This window comes from Engraulis encrasicolus, chromosome 9 (assembly GCF_034702125.1).
Source record: "Engraulis encrasicolus isolate BLACKSEA-1 chromosome 9, IST_EnEncr_1.0, whole genome shotgun sequence".
NCBI lineage: Eukaryota > Metazoa > Chordata > Actinopteri > Clupeiformes > Engraulidae > Engraulis > Engraulis encrasicolus.
The window spans coordinates 29,581,222-29,601,204 of record NC_085865.1 but is presented as its reverse complement, the minus strand read 5'-3'; the positions used below and the strand labels follow the sequence as shown (position 1 = coordinate 29,601,204).

General features: G+C 47.4%; 1 protein-coding gene across 1 annotated transcript in view; it reads right to left on the bottom strand.

The window, feature by feature from the left end:
• LOC134455675 (cadherin-20-like) overlaps window positions 1-19,983 on the bottom strand; it is a 39,995-nt gene that overhangs the window by 2,924 nt on the left and 17,088 nt on the right. The window contains exons 3-10 of the mRNA XM_063206890.1: window positions 18,728-19,022; window positions 18,268-18,387; window positions 14,596-14,763; window positions 13,290-13,477; window positions 12,456-12,709; window positions 10,990-11,126; window positions 10,573-10,694; window positions 10,290-10,407 (exon numbers count right to left, since the gene is read on the bottom strand). Coding sequence (XP_063062960.1) covers window positions 10,290-10,407; window positions 10,573-10,694; window positions 10,990-11,126; window positions 12,456-12,709; window positions 13,290-13,477; window positions 14,596-14,763; window positions 18,268-18,387; window positions 18,728-19,022 — 1,402 coding nt within the window. The remainder of the gene's footprint in view (window positions 1-10,289; window positions 10,408-10,572; window positions 10,695-10,989; window positions 11,127-12,455; window positions 12,710-13,289; window positions 13,478-14,595; window positions 14,764-18,267; window positions 18,388-18,727; window positions 19,023-19,983) is intronic.

The following is a 19,983-nucleotide window of genomic DNA, read 5'->3' as shown; positions in this document are numbered from 1 at the left end:
ATAAAAAATGCTCTGAAACACATCGCTTTGCGATGCAAGGTCCCGGTGCATACTAGCACTGAAGCGTGTATCTGTAGTCAAAAAACTATCAGGCGCAGCTACTGTAGATTGCCCGCGCTGACTCTCTTTCACTGTAGGCCTATTGCTAGTGCTACGGGAACATTGAGCATCATAGAAAATGCCCGTGAGCAAATAACTAGCTGAGGTGAACTATATGGGCTAAACAGTTTGGGAAGTTTTGACAACGAATTGGATGGGCATTTCCAGAGGAATTTTGGAGAGGTGTTGTAGTCAACTGGTGGTCACAGCTTCTGGTAAGTCATGATTTTATTTATTGGCACCGCCGTGTGCTTTACATCTGTGTTCAAAAAACTTTTAGACCCCAACCAGACCGGAATGAACAGTAGGCCTACCTAGGCCTAGACGTACTTTGGTAGAACGGTGCAGTGACGCGGGAGATTTTGTTTTGTTTAGCTTGTGGTGTCAAGGTAGTAATAACAGTGGTATTAACGGCGATGTGTTGGCCATGCATCATATACGGTCTTGAAACCATTGGAGGAGCTAACTTGTTGTGAAGAGAAGTCTCGTCACTTTGGTGAACAAAAACGGACCAACTAAGCAAGGAATTGTGTAGTTAAAGCGTGACGGGAGAAGGGAATGTCACCAAAGTTGTGCATCGTGTCAGGTAAGAAGTGACTTTTGTTTCTTGCTGTGGAGATTGGATTCGTAGAAGCGTGTATTGATATGCTAGGTCTTGCCTGTTGCTGGTGAAGTAGTAGCTTAGCCTCGGAGTTGGCTATGGGGTGAATCTGAAGGAGAGCACAGCTGGTGTGCCTGGCTTGTCTATCATCAGTTGTCAAAGTTGAATTGCCGCGGTGTGTAATGGCTGTGCTATTGTTGGATGTTTTGGAATGTTGTACTGGTTCTGTTTTGGCAATTTGTTCCATTTTGCTGATTTGACCACCATAGCACCACCTATTAATGCGTCTTAAATATGGCCTACGTTAAATGCAAACTAAAGGTGGATTTCTCACTCTCCCTGTATCAATAGCCAGCAATGGCTCGAGCTGCTTTGGCGCTTAGCCTACTTCTTGCTCCGATCACATCCCGGACTCTTTGGCCGTCAAAGTGTAATCACATTCGGGAAGGTAGAGCTATGCCTGTGTGTGTGTGCGTGCGTGCTTTTATGCGCGGTCTGGGAGACAGGACAGGGGTCCTGATCGAGATGCACCTTGAGATCCACAGTCGCAATTGCAAGAAAATCTAAATTATTTGAAAGCCCGGTCACCTCTCACGAGGGCATCGCATAGCCTAGTCAAAGCATTTCTTCTAATTTCACACATTGCACACTGCCCATGCTGAGACAAACTGTCAAGGCAGCGCGATTTGCTCTTGAACACGCCCTCACCTCCACATCAGGTGCGCGTTTCCCTTCCGCAAGAAGAACTTAAATTAATAATGTCAAAGTGAGATGTTTAACAAAAAGGTAAATCTACCCATCCTTGTTTAGGCTACATAAAACATGAGGAAGTTATTCAGATGTGATTCGCCATTCCTCACCCTAAAATTGATTAGAACGCAGGAAATTGCATCTAAAAAAACAGATTTTTTTTTTTCACAGCACCCCCTGGTCAAAACCAGTTCCTGCGTCCCTGGCTTCGCTACTGTGCTGAACATGTAAAACGTACTTTGTGAAAGGCGCTGCTTGTCGAGCAGGGAAATATTGAAGCTGCGGTGGGGAAACTCTCTCCACTTTGTAGTTTACAGTAGTAGGCCTAACAACTCGGACATTGGTATTGAAATGGAAGTTTTTATTATTATCATTATTATTACTTAACACGTAAAAACAATAGTGAAGGCAATTTTGGTGACAGTGGAGTTAAAAGGCATCCCATGCAGCCGCAGAGGTAGCCTAGATTCTAGCGGCTTCTCATAGGTATCCACTGATATCGATAGCACATAATAGTGCAGACAACCGCCCTTGATGTAGGCTACTCTGACTGTTCTCATGATGGTTGTTCATCTACCAATTTTACATATTTTTTTTTTTTTACCTGTAGGGGGAGGGCCATGGGAAAACAAAATTGAAGTGGGGGGAGGGCCATGGGGAAAAAATTGAGGTGGAGGGGGGGGCCATGATTTTTTTTTTTGACCGGACTTCCAGCGCACCAGCCCTCCCCCCCCGGTAAATAACGTACAGTCCCTTACGGTTTCTGAACACACAAATGGCACAAACAGTCCATAGAACCGAAGGGGTTCCTTTTAAATCTCTGCCTCCTCATCCACTGGTCTGCGCATACAACCCTCTGACTCGCACTCCAATTAACTGCACAAGTGTAGCCACAAGGGTTGCACGCGCAGGACGCACGGATGGCCAGCAGGAGGCTACCTGGTAATGTGAACAGTCTCTAGTCCTTCACAACAGCCGCCCCCAAACTGGTCACTGGTCCAGTTTGTCCTCATCTGAAGGACGCGACGGGACGGGGCTGGAGTCCAGGTCTGGAACGGCAGGCAGTGGGATGAGTCGGGCCACCGGCCTGATGTAGTGCCTGTCCTTGACGCTAATCTCTGCTGTCCGGATGCGGCCATCGGTTCCGGGGAGCACCTTGGTGATCCGGCCCACAGGCCAGAGGGCCCTGGGCAGCAGGGGGTCTACCACCAGGACGATGTCTCCAGGCTGATGAGCTGGCGTTTCCTTATGCCACTTAGCCCGGGTCTGAAGTGTTGGGAGGTAGTGGCGAATGAAATGAGCCCAGAACTGATCAGCAAGGATCTGAGAGTGCTTCCATCTCTTCCTGCTTAGGAGCTCCGACTCCTCATAAACGGCTTGGGGCAGGGACGGGTCTAGCCGCCCCATCAGCAACAAGTTTGGGGTTACAGGGTCTGCGTCCGCCACATCACTAGACACATATCCAAGGGGCTTGGAATTTAGGATTCCCTCCACTTCAATCAAGACAGTGCGCAACACCTCCTCTGGTATGGCGTGTGGTTGCACAGTGGCGTACAGGGCAGCCTTAACTGATCTTATTTCTCTCTCCCAAATGCCACCGAAGTGAGGTGCACTGGGGGGGTTGAACTTGAAGCTGATCTGGTGCTGTGATAGCTGCTCTTTCAGGTCAGGATGCAATGCTTGGAAGGCTTCACGAAGCTCTCGATCTCCGCCCTTGAAATTTGTGCCCTGATCTGATAGAATTTCTGATGGCTTTCCTCTTCTGGCGATGAATCGACGTAAGGCCATCAGAAATGCGTCAGAGTCCAGACTTGTCAGAACATCAATGTGGACTGCCTTTGTTGTCAAACACTTGAACAGTATTCCCCACCTTTTCTCTGAGCGCCGTCCAACTTTGATTGTGAACGGCCCGAAACAGTCAACTCCTGTGGAGTAAAAGGGGGGCTTGAACAAGCGCAGTCTGGCTTCAGGGAGGTCTGACATGAGGGGGACTTTGGGCTGAGCTCTCCACCGCTTGCATTCTGGACAGAACTGCTGATGCCGTTTAACAGCCTCACGGCCATGCAATATCCAGAATCTCCTCCTGAGCTCAGCAAAGAGGCGCTCTGTACCCGGGTGCCTTAGGTCTTCATCCACGTCATGCACTATTAGTCTTGTGATCTTATGTGCTAGATCTAGCACCACTGGATGGACCGTGTCTGGTTGCAGGTCTTGGCAGCGGCGAAGACGGCCTCCAACTGTTATGAGTCCAGTAGCCTGGTCCAACTCTGGAGCAAGGGTGAGCAGCCTATTGGTAGATGTCAAGGGCTTACCAGCAGACAGGAGGGCGTACTCTTCTCCAAAGCTGTCCTGCTGCGCTCGTTGGAGCATTTCCATCTCTATTGCCCTATAGTCTTCTGCTGTTGGACTGCTTTGACCTGCGGCCGCCCCATGACGAGAAAGTGCAACCGCATGGACCAGATCTCTGAATGAGGAGAACTTTTCTAGGTCAGGGAGGGTTGGAGGCGCAGTGGTGGTGACCAGACTACAGAACATCGTTTTCCGTGTCTCTGCTTGTTGCTGGAATCGACATAGCGCCAAGAGCATTCACTTGTCAGTTCTTGGATCTCAGCCACTCTTGTGCCAACGAATACTTTAAACCTGCAAGACTCCGACTGGATCCAGGTCAGGACAGTTGTGGAGTCTGACCAGAGGGTGACATCATCGAGGGGCAAGGTGAGCTCCCTTCGGAGCAGAGCGGCTACTTGGGCTCCTGTCAGCGCTGCACAAAGCTCCAAGCGTGGCATGGACTGTTGCTTCTTAGGAGCCACTCTGGAACGTGCAGTGAGGAATGACATCTCCACATGTCCATCTTGACCCTCTGTGCGTAGGTAAGCAACAGCGCCATAGGCACGCTCAGAGGCATCACAGAATATGTGAACTGTTCTGGTGCAAGCCTCTCTGTCCATCTGAGGACTCACATAGCAGCGTGGCAGGGATATCTGAGGCAGTCGCTGTAACTCTTCCTGCCACTCTGTCCACATCAGCATGGCATCTTCAGGCAACGCTGGGTCATCCCAGTCCCTTGCTTTGCTCCACAGGCACTGGACCAAGACTTTAGCCCTTGTGGTGAAGGGAATGATGAAACCCAGCGGGTCGTAGAGGCTAGCTAGCACCCGATAGATGTTCCTCATGGTTGGTGCTTCGTGGCCCAGCAGACGACATTTATAGCCGAGGGTGTCAGAATGGCAGAACCATCGTAGGCCCAGTGCTAGCTCCTGAGGATCAGTCTCGGTGGCGTTCAGCCACAACTCATTGCTTTCTGACCTTAGGTCCTTGGGAAGGTGGCTGATGGTCTTAGGAGTGTTGCTTGCCCACTGGCGCAGTTGGAATCCTCCCTCTGCCAGGAGGGACTGCAGCCTGTCCACCAGTGACTTTGCTTCGTCCACAGTTTGCACGCTGCGGAGGCAGTTGTCCACGTAGAAACATCTTTCCACAGCTACACGGACGTCTTCCTCAGGCTGGCTGTGGTCACTCACGTTTCAGCAGTGCAAATGTGGCGCAGCACGGGCTACACGTAGTCCCAAATGGAAGAACCTGCCATTCGTATATGCTGAGGGGGGTGTCTTTCTGCAAGTCCCTCCACAGGAATCGGAGCAGTGCTTTGTCTTGGGGTAGCAACCTCACCTGGTGGAACATTCCCTTTATATCGCTACTGATAGCGATGGAATGCTCACGAAATCTCAGGAGCACACCGAGCAGGCTGGAAGTCAAGGTTGGGCCAGGGAGAAGCAGGTCATTCAGATTGGCTCCATTATGGGAAAAGGAGCAATTGAACACGATGCGGTTCTTCCCATTGTGAGCTACCATATGGTGAGGGATGAACCATGACTCACCATCCTTGCTCAGCCCTTCTTCCTTGACCTTCACGATGTACCCTGCTCGTTCCAGCTTCTCTATCTCCTCGCGGTAGGCAGCTGCCCGCTTTGGGTCCTTTGCCAAGCGACGCTCTGTGTTACGCAGTAGGGGGATAACTGCCTCCTTTTGAGCTTGCAGCTTGGGCATATTGTTGACTCTCAGCAGCGGTGTGGCATAGCGCTGTGTCCCCTCCACGTGAACTCGCACAGTTTTCTGCTCCAGCAGGGCAATGGCCTCCTTATCCTGACGTGACCGAGTCACAAGCTTCTCGCTCCTGTATGGTAGAACGTCTAATTGCCAAAGCCTTTCCACATTCTGGAACAGCTCAGTGGAGGGTGAAAGGGTGGACACATGAAAACACTAGCTTGACTGGAGCTGCTGCTGAACTAACCTGGTTGGCCCCTGCAATGTCCACCCAAGCTTGGTGTTCACTGCAGCTGGTCCACCAGAGGGACCTAGTCGCACAGGCTCGATGGGGGTGATTAGCTCAGGGTAGTCTGACCCTATCAGGATGACTGGGTGGACTCGGTTGAGGTCTTCGATAGGCAGCCCTTTGAGGTGTCTGTACTTCTGTTGCAGTGCCTTCACAGGGTAAGAATGCTCTGCTAGGCCTAATGGCTCTGCTGTGAAGGCTCCACGTATCCGGAATACTTTGTTTGGCTGACAGACAGGGGATATGGAGAAGGATACTGAATGGCCCTGTATGACTTTCACCTCCTGGCGCACTGTTCTCAGGGCTAGGCCCTCTGGTATGCCGCGCAGCTTCAGTGTTCGTGCAGCTGTAGCGAGTAGAATTGTGCGCTCAGAGCCATCGTCCAATATGGCGTATGCCTCCATGCTTTCCTTCCCATTGCGCAGGATTACTTTGCTCACCTTCAGCATCACAGGACTGCCACCTGACCGTCGATCGAGGTAGAACACATCACTTGGCTTAGTGACTGCATTGCTGCTCTCATCAGAGGGTGGCCTAGCATTGACATCATGCAGAATCTCCAGATGCCTCCCTTTACACTTCTTACAGGTGGTCTTGAGGCGACACTGCGAAGCCTGGTGAGCACGCCCACATCGCCAGCACTTCCTGTTTGTTGTTATCCAACTCCTCTTCTGTTCAGTGGTCAGCTGGCTGAAGTTGGAGCACTGACTCAGGTAATGCTGATCATTTGAACAGTAAGAACAGTAGGCCTGTCTCTCACCTTGCTTGCTACTGGGTGCCGGGGGTTTCTCACTCACAGCTGCACTGACTTGCTGTTCAGCCCCATGGAGAACACTGGTGGCACGGTTGGACTTTGGCTCCCTTCGCTTCTCCTTCTTAGAGTCGTCAGCAGCCCCAATCACACTGAGTGTCTCGAACACTGTCTCCTGCATTTTCAGCTCGAAATCTAACCACTCAGCGAAATGGTGCAGGGTGGGGATGCGGATGTTCTTAGGGTACAGGTAACGCTTGAACTGTGCTCTCAGGTCTTGTGGCAGCTTCAGCAGCAATCTTGTCACGTGAGAGCCACACTGCATCTCGATCTGACCACTCTCACCTAACTGGTCAAGCATCCCATGTAAAGCCCGGACGCGAAGTGCAAACCTCTTGAACGCACTAGTGTCATTAGCGCGGATATTGGCAGCATCCATCATTTCAGCTATATGTCGCAGGGCTAATTGGTGAGGCTGTCCATAGTGGTCAGTGAGGGATTCCATAGTGTCTGAATATGGCTTCTTGGAGTTGGTATAGGAATCTGCAATTAGCAGAGCTTCTTCAAATTTCAAATGATCCACCAATATTTGATATTTAAATCGCTCTGTTGCATCATCAGGCAATAGGTTATCCAGTGCAGTCTTCAGCCTATTGAACTCTCTGGGGTCAGGTTTCGTGAATTGGGGGATCTTAGGCTTTGGTCCACGGTACACCCGCTCTTGCTGGTTTTCTCTGGGGTGCTGGGCTTGACCTGAAGGCATAGGTTGCCCTGTGTGTGATGGAGCATTACTGACTGCATCCCATTCAGAGCCTGGGTCTGGCTCACAGTACTCTGGCGTGACAGGTCGTCGGAACTGTGGTGGCACTCCCATACTCCGCATGTGCTCTGTGAGCTCCTCTACCACATTACTGTAGTTCCTTGAGGGGTGCGTGGGCTGAGCAGGCCCAACAACTCGATGTGGTGGCGGAGGGGGGAAGTACGGTTCCTCTTTCATAGCACCATTGGGCTCGGCAGGAGGCTGTGATGGGGGTAAGAGAGGCACCTCTGTCTTTTCCTCTTTAAGCGCGCCATCTTGTGCACCGGAGTACTGCGCCTGTAATGGTGGTGGAGGTGGTAATGTTAAGCTTATATTTCTTAGGAATGGTTGAGGGGGGGCAGAATGGTCCACAGCAGGTGGGGGAGGAGGAGGAGGCAGCGTGTCGTATGGTTGAAGATGAACAGAGTGGTCCACAGCAGGTGGAGGAGGAGGGGGTGGCAGCATTTCGAATTCTGAAGCTCTGGTGTTAATTTGTTGCTGCATCTGAATGACTGTGTGATGTAGCTTCTGATTATCCTCTTGTAGCTGTCTAAGCGCATCCAATATTGCAGATGTGGCCTCTGGTGCTGCTGCAGCAGGGTAGGCTGGAGTGCTCTGGTACAATGGTCTGAATAGCCCGGGCCGGTTTGGGCTTCTTGAGGCGGCACCGGCATAATCAGACTGCTGTGTGGGTAAGTAGAGAGCAAGAGGGTCCGTCTCGGCTGCCCTCTCCGCGCCTCTATCTTGGACTCCAGCTACTCTGGGGGATGGATGAGGATACTGACCATAATTTGGATGTTCAACATCGTAGTCATTGAACCACGCTGGTGGCCTCCTCTCACGCCTTGGCCTAACATCTGCTGGATGGCTGGGTTGATCGGTGTACATCATGGACTAATTTACACGGCAACTTCTCTTCCCGGGTTTCGGCACCATATGTTTTGATCGTTGATCCTAGTTAGTTTATCTGTAGGAGCCACCGTGGGGCATCGGATTAAAATGCAGACATGATGTACAGGTCCAGAGTATTTATTGAAACTTGTGGAGTTTACAGTTGTTGGACTTGGGGTATTGCAGTTGGGGATGATATGAAATAGGTTGTGAAGTTGTGACAACGAAGTTGTGGATGTGGTTTCTACAAGTAAAACAAATGCAACAGTGCCTCTTAGAAACATAAGCATGGTGGCTACAATATTAATGGCTAAGCAGCATGGCTAATCATACACTGACACACATGGAAAATAGCTAACCAAGCACCACTACATCAAATGACCAAATATCCACTTAAATCTAGACATACACATTATTACACTGATATATCACACCGTTATAGACAACATATTATCAAATTAGAAGCATAATCTCCGTCTAACACGGCAGGAAAAGTTACACATTACAAGTTAACTTAACCGCGGTAGCGCGGGACACGCGGTGCACGCTATGAACGCAACTGTCGGCAAATATACGGTTATTAATAATGACATTCTACAAACGAACATTAAACAAGTCCTACACAAACAAGAAATGCCAACACTTACGGTTTCTGAACACACAAATGGCACAAACAGTCCACAGAACCGAAGGGGTTCCTTTTAAATCTCTGCCTCCTCATCCACTGGTCTGCGCATACAACCCTCTGACTCGCACTCCAATTAACTGCACAAGTGTAGCCACAAGGGTTGCACGCGCAGGACGCACGGATGGCCAGCAGGAGGCTACCTGGTAATGTGAACAGTCTCTAGTCCTTCACAACAGTGGGGTCACTACATTTCATGTCAAATTCAAGTGTCAGCACCCACTCAGTTTTGTCTGGCCAGGGAAGGGGAATGGAAAAGGTGGTGGTGGCTGGTTAGTTAACACAAGGCCATGTGACATCAATTCTTTATCACTATATTTAACATAAAATTCAAGGGTAAGCACCCACACAGAGTTGCATATGGTCAGGGAAGGGGAAGGTAAAAGCTGGCAGTAAGGTAATATAAGGTAAGAGTTGTCCGTGGCCAGAGAAGGGGAAAAGCTACAGTAAATGTTTCCAGTCAGGTAACACAAGGTCATGTAACAACAATACAACCACGTCAGCACCCATGCTGAGTTGTCTGTGGCCCAGGAAGAGGAAGGGGAAGGTGATCAATCAGGTAACACAACAAGGTCATCATGTGACATTAATACTGAGGACAGAGGAGTCGCTAAATTAAATGTCAAATTCAAGAAAGGTTGTTCTTTCAATCAAAACATATCTGCCGTGAGAAGAATGGGGGCAAAATTCTGGTAAACAAGGTCATTAGATAAATCAGGTAACAATTGACATAAGGATTGCAAGGGGGCAAATTTATCTGCGCTCAGTCCAGAGAGGTTAGAAAACGAATTATTCCTTCCACACCAAAGAGCTGTGTCCGCTCGGTTCCCAGGCGAACTTGGGCAACTTGGAAATAGAGCGGAGTCTTTTTTTCTGCACAGCCTTGAGCATACTGTGAGCCTGGTCTCATTGAAAGCACTGGCATAAGCATTTTGTATTTTATTTCGGTAACACTTTACTTGACGCCGGCATCATACGTATGACAAAACAATGTCATAACAGTGTCATATTAGTGTCATGAACGATTCATAAACATAATGCCAATGTCATAAACATTTTATGACCATGAAAAGTTGACATCGTTTCGCCTGTCTTTGTCATAACCGAAATTCACTTAAAGACAAAGTCATACAATGTTTATGACATTGACATAATGTTTATGACACATTCATGACTGCATTATGACAATGTTATGACACCGTTATGGCATACGTATGACGCCGGCGTTACGTAAAGTGTTGTGTGTTGAACAGTCTGTATTTGAATAGCATGAAAACATATGCACACAGACTTTTGGTGTGGAAGAACAACCGGCTCCCATCTCAACTTCGCTGCCATGTGCTCACATTGGTGTACGTGACAACACTGCCTTGAGTGACTCACCTTGGTTGTCTCTGATGGTGAAGTTGGGGTTGTTGATAGCTTCAGGCGCCAGGCTGTAGTAGAAATGCTGGCCTCCTATTGGGTCGTCAGAGTCTGTCGCTGTGATAGTCTGGATCAACTACAGAAAGAGCAACAAGTAACAGAAGTTGATGTCAGACTATGCAAATCACTGATGTGTGTGTGTGTGTGTGTGTGTGTGTGTGTGTGTGTGTGTGTGTGTGTGTGTGTGTGTGTGTGTGTGTGTGTGTGTGTGTGTGTGTGTGTGTGTGTGTGTCAGCCATACCTGTCCAGCTTTGGCATTCTCACACACAAAGGCCTCATAGTAGTGTGTGAGTAGAGGTGGGTTGTCGTTGACATCCATAATCCTTATTGCTACAAAGACACTTCCGATTTGACTGGGATTATCTGAGGGAAGATTAAGACACACACACACACATATTGTAAGGAAAAGCATAAAGCACATTATAGAAATAGCTACAGTATATGAATAGACTACACAGAATGGAACACAATAAAAATATAGAATAACATTGAGCAATATGCATTTTAAAATAATATGCATGTACCTATATTAAGCAGAAAAATATGGACTATTAATATCAACTGTGCTTCTACTAGTCTTCAACTGTTGGTATAAAACTATCCAGAGTATGTGTTACTGTGGTTGTATGCATTACATCATGCATTATGTCCTACTCACTCATTTCCATGGCCAGCACACTAATGTTGTGCCAGGCCTTCTCCTCTCTGTCCAGTGGCAGCAGGGTCATCAGTGACCCGGATGTGATGTCAATGTAGAAGTATTTCCCGGGGTCGCTGAATCTCTCTATGGAGTACCTGGCAGACACAACAACATGCAAGGGTGAGAAATAGTTCAGCATGATCACCTGCAACTACAGCTATGTCCACTAGAGGGGGCTTTAACCAAAGTTTTGGATGGTGGTGGCAGACAGACAACAGGAATTTACTCTCTCTGGCAATGGCTCTAAGCCCTGGTCCACATAGGTGTTTGTTAGGGCGGTCCATGGTGCTAAAACAGTGGTTCTCAATCTTTTTTGAACAAATTCCCCATTGATCACATCATAACCCTGCCAACACCCCTCTTGATTTCACTGTGAGCCTGCCAACTTAGTATTAAAAACTGAAACAGACTAATGCCTCCCATTTGCAACTGAGCATTTGTCCTTGTTTGGTATTGTCTGTTCACCAGCCATTATCTGAGAATGATTCAAATTGTTTTGAATTTAATCATGCTATTGTGTCCATTGTGTTGACAATTGCTGTTGTTGCTGACAACAACAGTCAAATGAGCTAATGCAGTAAAGTCATGGGAAATTGGATCATCAAGAATTAAGCGCCGTCGTGTGCTTGTTTGAAAATACCATGCAGAACAAAAAAATAAGACATTTATCCCATGCAATCTAGTCTCTTTAGTCCTCAGGATCTAGACAAAGACCACATAATGGGCTCCTAGGCTACAGTCAGGGATTTGTATGGGTTAAGATGAAAACTAAAGCTTTTTTGATATTGTGGTGCATAAATGTGGCATTTGATACTGTGCATTCTCATAGTGAAACCATACTGGTACTGTAATTGAGCACAACTAACAACAACTCAACACCCCAAATTGATTTTGATTTAGCCTGCTAAAGAATTTCACATTTACCTGCAGAGCCAGCTTCTACCAATAGTCAGTCTAGGCAATTGCCAATAGGGGCCCCACCAAAACTGGCCGCTATAGGGCCCCCCAGCAGTCGGCCCCACCGTGGTAAATGCCAACAAAAATAATTCAAGAGTCAATATTTCGCTTAGGGCCGCAATATAGGTAGAGCCACCACTGTTTATCTGATAACAGTTGTAGTTGTTGGCAGTATCTAGGCCTTGGGTCGACATATAGGTGAATATAGTAGATGTGACAGACATTTCGATATTGTGCATCCTCATAATGACACCATACTAGTAACTTATCTCATCTGACAAAAACCTAACAGCCCAGTTTGTTTTTAATCAATTTAGACTATTAAAGAAAAGGAGCCTGATGGAGTTGTTGGAGGCATCCACCAACATATCAAAACCATACTAGTAATTTAACATCTAACAAAAATCCAACAACCCGGTTTGATTTCGATTTAGACTACTAAAGGACCTCATATTTTCGTACTGTACCTGATGGAGTTGTTGGCAGCGTCAGGGTCCCGGGCCGACACGGAGGTGAAGATGGTTCCGATCTCGGCGTCCTCCAACACCTCCACGTAGTAGAATGGCACGCGGAACTCCGGCGGCTCGTCTACATCCTCGACGCTGATGTGCACAATGGTGACGTCTCTATACGGGCCCTTGTGGGAGTAGCGAGGGTCCAAGTGTGTGTTGGAGCCCTCCACCTTCAGCGTGTAGCTCTGCTTGCCCTCGAAGTTCAGGCTCTAAGAGACAGGACATACACATGGTCTTAAAAAAATGCCCTCTGGCTTTATTTGTAGTAAATTGACCACAGCTCAGTTAAATAATGGGTGTCCTTGGACTGAAATTAAGGTGCGCTTACGCCTCTTTTACACTGCTGGTTTTCTGGTAGGCCTACAGCGCCACACAGCATGACTTGGCCACCACTTCTTGCTTTTAGGAACGACATAGCTCAATCATAAAACAAAAAGTGGCGGCTGAGTCGCGCTGTGTCGAGCTGTAGGCCTACCAGAAAATTGGCAGTGGAAAAGAGGCATTAGTATACATTCCACTGCTGACGTCCATTTTTCTCTGATGACGAAATAAACCAACATCATGATACTTTTGACTGTTTATTAATATTTCATGCATTCTGACTGTCTTTCTATAGGCCTACACTGAACGGTCAAGGCTTTAAACCGCTAAAATGGTTTCAGTGTTATTAAAGTGGGAATGCTTGATTGGGATTGTGATTCATCATATATAAAAGACCGATAGAGCACCATTCTGTGAATTTCATTGCGATTTTAATAGACATGTTACGGCACTCTCTACAAATCTTACCTTTTTCACAGTGATGATGCCGAGCATGTTGGTGGGGTCGTTGGCGATCTTGAATGTGTCTCGGCCGTCTCCGTCAATGATACGGTAGGTCATCTGAGCGTTCACGCCCTCGTCGCGGTCCTTCGCTTGGATGCGTCCCACCACGGAACCTACCGGGGCCGATTCCGGAATGCTCATCTGGTAAAGTTCTGAAGTAGAGAAAGAGAGGAGGGGTAAGGGCAGAGATACAAGGAAAATGGCAGAGAGAGAGAGAGAGAGAGAGAGAGAGAGAGAGAGAGATGTAGGGAGATAGAGATAGAAAAAGAGAGACACACAGACAGGTAAAAAGAGTCAGGTGAATATGAGATACTAAGGCTCATTAGAAATTGTCCTAATGAGCCAATTCTATTTAATGCGCCTAATGATCTCAAGAAAAAAAACACAACTGAGTGACAGGTCAGCCAGTCACATACAGTACAAGTACAAGACTTGCTAGCACACGACCAGCAAGAGCACCTCACTCACAGCTCACAGTCCACGGTCATTACATTCATCTGCAAGGAGAGCCAATGGACAGCCATCTAATTAGATGGTCCTCGTTAGTCGATAGCCGGCCCTGAACCAGTCACATTAGTGCACGGGTCAAATCACCGGACACAGACACCAGTCACTGTCTTCTCCTGCCCAAGTCTAGAGCACCGAATGTGGCAAGAGGTCATTAGGGAAAGCCCCTGGGGGAGACAGCACAGTGGTCCATGACCGTAGCTCACTATACCCGGGAATGACTGACTGGAATTATGGGAATAATTGGGGATTCCCTCGTGGCAGGAGGAGGTGGTGGTGGTGGTGGTGGTGGTGGAGGAGGTGGTGGTGGTGGTGGTGGAAAGACCACCCGTCAAGACACTGGCAGTGTCAACAGGCCTACCAGCTGACCGCCTGACCTTGCCAGGGCTGCTACTACTACTGTACATGATTGGCATTAAAAATAATGTTAATTAAAGAAAGAAAAATATCCCAACGGCAACGAGATGGATAAGACAGGCTGGCATTAGGCTATGAGAGGATGGAATCATGGGGATGTTGGAAGAGAGGAACATTGAAGTCTGTGACTGTGTGTATAGTATGATTAGATTCCAAACTGTTCTTAACCTTAATCTGCTATACCTACCATACGTATGTTTTATCCAATACATTTATCGGGTTTAGTAGACAATGAAAACAATGAAATAATAATAAAAAAAGTTACTTCAGTGTTTCTACATGACAGATTGGAATGGAACACGCAGTAGAACGGGAAAATGTGAAGAATGAAAGCACTGGTCCTTACTCTGGGAGAACTTGGGTGGGTTGTCATTTACGTCACTGAGGGTGATGTTGACTGTGGTGGTCCCCGCCAGACCCCCCAGCTGCCCTCCCATGTCTTTGGCCTGGATCACCACCTGGTAGACATCCCGCACCTCCCGGTCCATATCGGCCAAGGACACACGCACTATACCTACAACAGAGAGAGAGAGAGAGAGAGAGAGAGAGAGAGAGAGAGAGAGAGAGAGAGAGAGAGAGAGAGAGAGAGAGAGAGAGTTAATGTGGGTTGCTTTGGCATGCATGTCCAATATGAAAAAAAAATCCTCCTAAAAGAAGAAGACAACGACAGTAGAGATCTCATGAGGTTCACAGTAGATGATAGACAGAATACCGACTGCAAGAAAAAAGGAGGGATGAGACAGAAGGGACTGTTGAGAAGATGATGGACGGATGTGAAGAGGGGCAAGGCAGTGGAAGAGGGGCATAGGGGGTTTGGAGGGAGGGGGAGGGGGTAGAGGCAGTGGGGATGACATGTTGAAGTGTTGCCTACTAATGAGCCTATACAGTGCTCTGCATCTCTCAATCTCCCCCATTAGGCTATAATTGGCATGGAGACTGTATCTTTGGTACTGTAGCTACCCCCTCTTTCCTTCTCACCCCTGTGACCCAGACATAGTACTCCTCAGATGATGTTTGGATGTAGTCTCTCACAACACACACAGAGACAGACGCAGACGCACGCATGCCCATACACGCATGCACGCACAGACGCACCGACACACAGTGCACTCTCTCTCTCTCTCTCTCTCTCTCTCTCTCTCTCTCTCTCTCTCTCTCTCTCTCTCTCTCTCTCTCTCTCTCTCTCTCTCTCTCTCTCTCTCTCACACACACACACACACACACACACACACACACACACACACACACACACACTGAAATCAGCTATATTGATTCTTATGTGCACAAACAATACGACATCTAAGCATATTTATATGAAATCAATGCTATCTCATTACTTTGCACATTCCTGTATTGTCTGGTAGATTTTTCCATGACACAGTTACAGTATACCATCTCTCTTTCTGTCAAACACACACACACACACACACACACACACACACACACACACACACACACACACACACGCACGCACACACACACACACACACACGCACATACACACACACGCACACACACACACACACACACACACACACACACACACACACACACACACTCGCTGGCACACTGCCACATGAACACTCAAAACACCCTGGCTGTGGTTGTAGGTTTTTCATCTTCGTCAGCACTTTTTGGCCCCATCCCTATAGTGACACTAAAAGCCTGCCGAGGATCCAGACACTGACTGCCAAGGAACCATCATGATCTATGATTACACGCTTGGCCAAAAGTCGGGCCAACTATGCCTCACTACTCACCCAGTCCTGTAGGGGGAGCTCTTTTTTATATGTTATCTGACAGCGCAGTGAAGAGTGGGACAGGAAACCAGTTGGGAGCGAGAAACAGAGAAGGGTCGGCAAAGGACCCGGGCCGGAATCGAACTCGGGTCAGCCGCGTACCCCTACGGTTAGAGCCTTTTTCTAAACTAATGAGAGCCCGACATGGAGGTCTGCCCTGTTGTTGCTGTTGTTTACTATAACATAGCCGTAGCAGCTGGGCTTTGATGAAAACCTGAATGCTAAACGCTATACTTGTTGGTAGGTGATGTGTATGTCGATCGATTTATCGATTTAGGCTGGGCAGGGAAGGAGGTAAGGCAAAGTCCAAATCACCCCTTCACACATACACACACGAAAGCATGCATGAACACACACACACACACACACACACACACACACACACACACACACACACACACACACACACACACACACACACACACACACACACACACACACACACACACACACACACACACACGGGCACGCATACACACTCTTACAGAGAGACACACACACACTTGGTCACAGGGGGCTTATGAGTTCAGGTGGTTTATGTTCCAACCTACTGCTTGATCGACCTATTATTGATCTGGCAACAGGGTGCCCAGTGTGGGTGTGTGGGAGGGAGTTGGGTACTGCTGAGGTTAACAAGCATAGAAGTGATGGGGGGTGCCTAGCCTACTGTTTGGCCTTTGGTCTTTGGTGGTGGTGGTCAGTCCGTTAGTTACTCATAGGCAAAGAATTTGTTGACTGAAATGAGTTCAAGTTCCTTTTAAGCCCCACATCACCCCTACCCCACCCACACACACACACGCACACACGCACACGCACATGCACGCACGCACAAACACACGCACATGCACACACACACAAGCACAACAACAACAACACTTCAGTACATTACCTTACATTTACTTTTTTTCAAAGGCAATTATAATTAAAATTGAAAGCACAAAATGCTAATTCGGATGTAATCACAGTGCTTAGCAGGGTATCCTAGGATACCCATTAGCTGTACTCTCTTGAGAGACTTGAGAAGACTAATCACTCCCCGACTCACTCCTTTCAAGGTGGCTGTACCCATTTGGCATAAAGGTAAGAGTGCATGACCATGATGCAGTCTTGACCTAATGCTTCGGGAGTTGGTCTTACGATCAGTGGGTTGCTGGTTTGAATCCTACCCTCATCTCTGCCTACACCATCATCCATGGCTGAAGAACTGTCAAGCAACACACCGCACAATGGTCCCGGGACTGTAACGAATCCTCTATACCTATGAAATCACTGTGCGTTGCTTTGGGAAGAAGTGTAAGCTAAGTGTAACATAATGTTCTAATATTGAAATAATGTTTCAGTGTAATGTATCGTTTTAATTTTGACATAATGTTTCCAGAATATTTCAGAGCTGGGCTCATTGACTTCTACTGCTGAAAGACATATTGTGCCTGTCCAGCCTGGGGTGCATTTCTCGAAACCAAAGTAGCTTACTACATTAGCTACTTTGTTGTTTTCAGTGCATTTTCCCATCGACAACTACCTAAGTTGCTAAGAGGCTAACAACTTCTCTTTTGAGAAATGCACCCCTGGTCTATAACTGCTCTGATAGTACGTTTTGGGAGGAGTGGGCGAGGGGAGTGCTTCTGTAAATTGAATGAGAATTGAATGAGATTGAATGCCATTTCCAGACTCTAGGGTAACCAAACAGTAAAAATACTTGAGTCTCCAAAAGCAATTTAAAAGTCATCTAATCGATCTTGAACCTACTGGGAATACTGTTCAGAGTTAAGGTCAGGTGGAGTTCATGTGTCCATTCACTAGGTGGCAGTGCAGACACAGCTTGGCTGTGTCTTATTTCCCTGTAACTTATCTCAACAGTAGCATTTCAGACATTCAATAGTCTCGCACACACTCACACAGACACACACAAACACACACACACACACACACACACACACACACACACACACACACACACACACACACACACACACACACACACACACACACACACACACACACACACACACACACACACACACACACACACACACACACACACACACACACACACACACACACACACACACACACACACACACACACAGTCTGTTACTTTCTTAGTTGATCTTTGTTGACTAGGGCTGTGGATTCTAGCTATACTGTATGATGTAAATGAAAGGGGCCTTTCTAATGAAAACAGTTGCATTATAATACACAGACAGATGCACACCTACCTGTCTTAGGCTCTACTGAGAAGTAGGGCTGCCCTTGAAGGATGCTGTAGACCACTCTGGCGCTGTTACCATACGTGGGGTCATCAGCATCGGTCGCCGTTAACTGGATCACAGACGTCCCTTAGTAGCAAAGCACAACAAGTGCACAGAAATAAACAAATGAGGATATACGTATACAAGCGAGGGCAATGATGGCAATGTGTCGTCTGGATTGATTAATTTGTGATAGCATCGCAGCTACAACACACACACAGACACACACAGACACACACAGACACACACACGCACACAGACACAGACACACAAGCACACGCACACACACACACACACACACACACACACACACACACACACACACACACACACACACACACACACACACACACACACACACACACACACACACACACACACACACACACACACACACACACACACACACCATTCATAAACCATTTACCTATTGGTGACATTTCTGGCACAGTGGCCGTGTAGGGTCCATCCAGGAACTTGGGTTCGTTGTCATTGATGTCCTGGATCTTGACGATGAACTCGGACTCGGGTTCGAGGGGCAGGCCCGTCTGACGGTTCCTTGCCTGGGCTCGGAGCACGTACTGGGACTTGACCTCCCGGTCCAGCCTCTGGATGGCGTGGATGTCCCCAGTGCTGTCGTCGATGGTGAAGGTGGTGTTGGCGCCGTCCCCTGACAGGATGTAGAGGATGTTGCCGTCCCCTTGGTCCATGTCCGAGTGCAGCTGCACGGAAAAAACGGTTTAGTTTTGTTTAGTTTATTTAGTTTAGTTTAGTTTTGTTTAGTTTATTTAGTTTAGTTTAGTTCACCTATTGCGAACAAAGCAAATACCAGCAACAGCAGTTACAATACATTTTAATCCATATTATTTGCATCATCAAGAAATTATGTTTTTATGTTTTTATGTATTGTATGCATATGTATTGCTATTATTTGACATGACAGGCCTCCATGGAGCCACTTATTGCATGAAGCAACTCTGTCTCGCTTTTGCTGAGAAAACCTTACTGCAAGTAAATAGTTTAGCCTACTCTACTAGCAACCAACCAAGGCCTATAATAGTAAAGACTGTTTGAAAGGATTGTAAATCCCTCACATTTTCCAAATGTAGGGTCAAAGTAGTGCCAGGCAGCTGCTCTTTCAATATATATGGTAAAAACAGAGGCAAAGCAGTCTGTCAGCACTGCTAACCACAGGTCTGCTTGAAGAGTTCATCATTTCTACAATGCAATTCCATCATGCCTAATATAGCACTACACAAGTGCTAAACAACCAACCATAAAAGACTGACGCAAAATCACATGCCAAAATGCCTGTCGGTTTGAAAATACTGTAGCCCTATTGCCAACAGCTTTATGCACTTCCAGCATCACTGGGACCCATTTTACAGTGGCCAAGTCTTGACCAGTGTCTGGTGACTAACTGTGTTTCTTGCTTGTAAAGATATGTGATATTGTTTTGGAAATAAATAATAATAAAAAAAAATGCTACTGGAGACACAAACGCTTGTAGCTGCCATAGCTGTTCGCACCATTTGGCACAGAAAAACAGCCAAAGCCAGAGCTTAATATTTGGGATAGGACTCTTCAAGTAGCCAGCTGGTCGTTGTGACACAAGACTCTCAGATTTCCGCCAACAGATGCTGAAGAATGAATTAAGTTAGGTGCTAGTCCCAATAGCAGGCA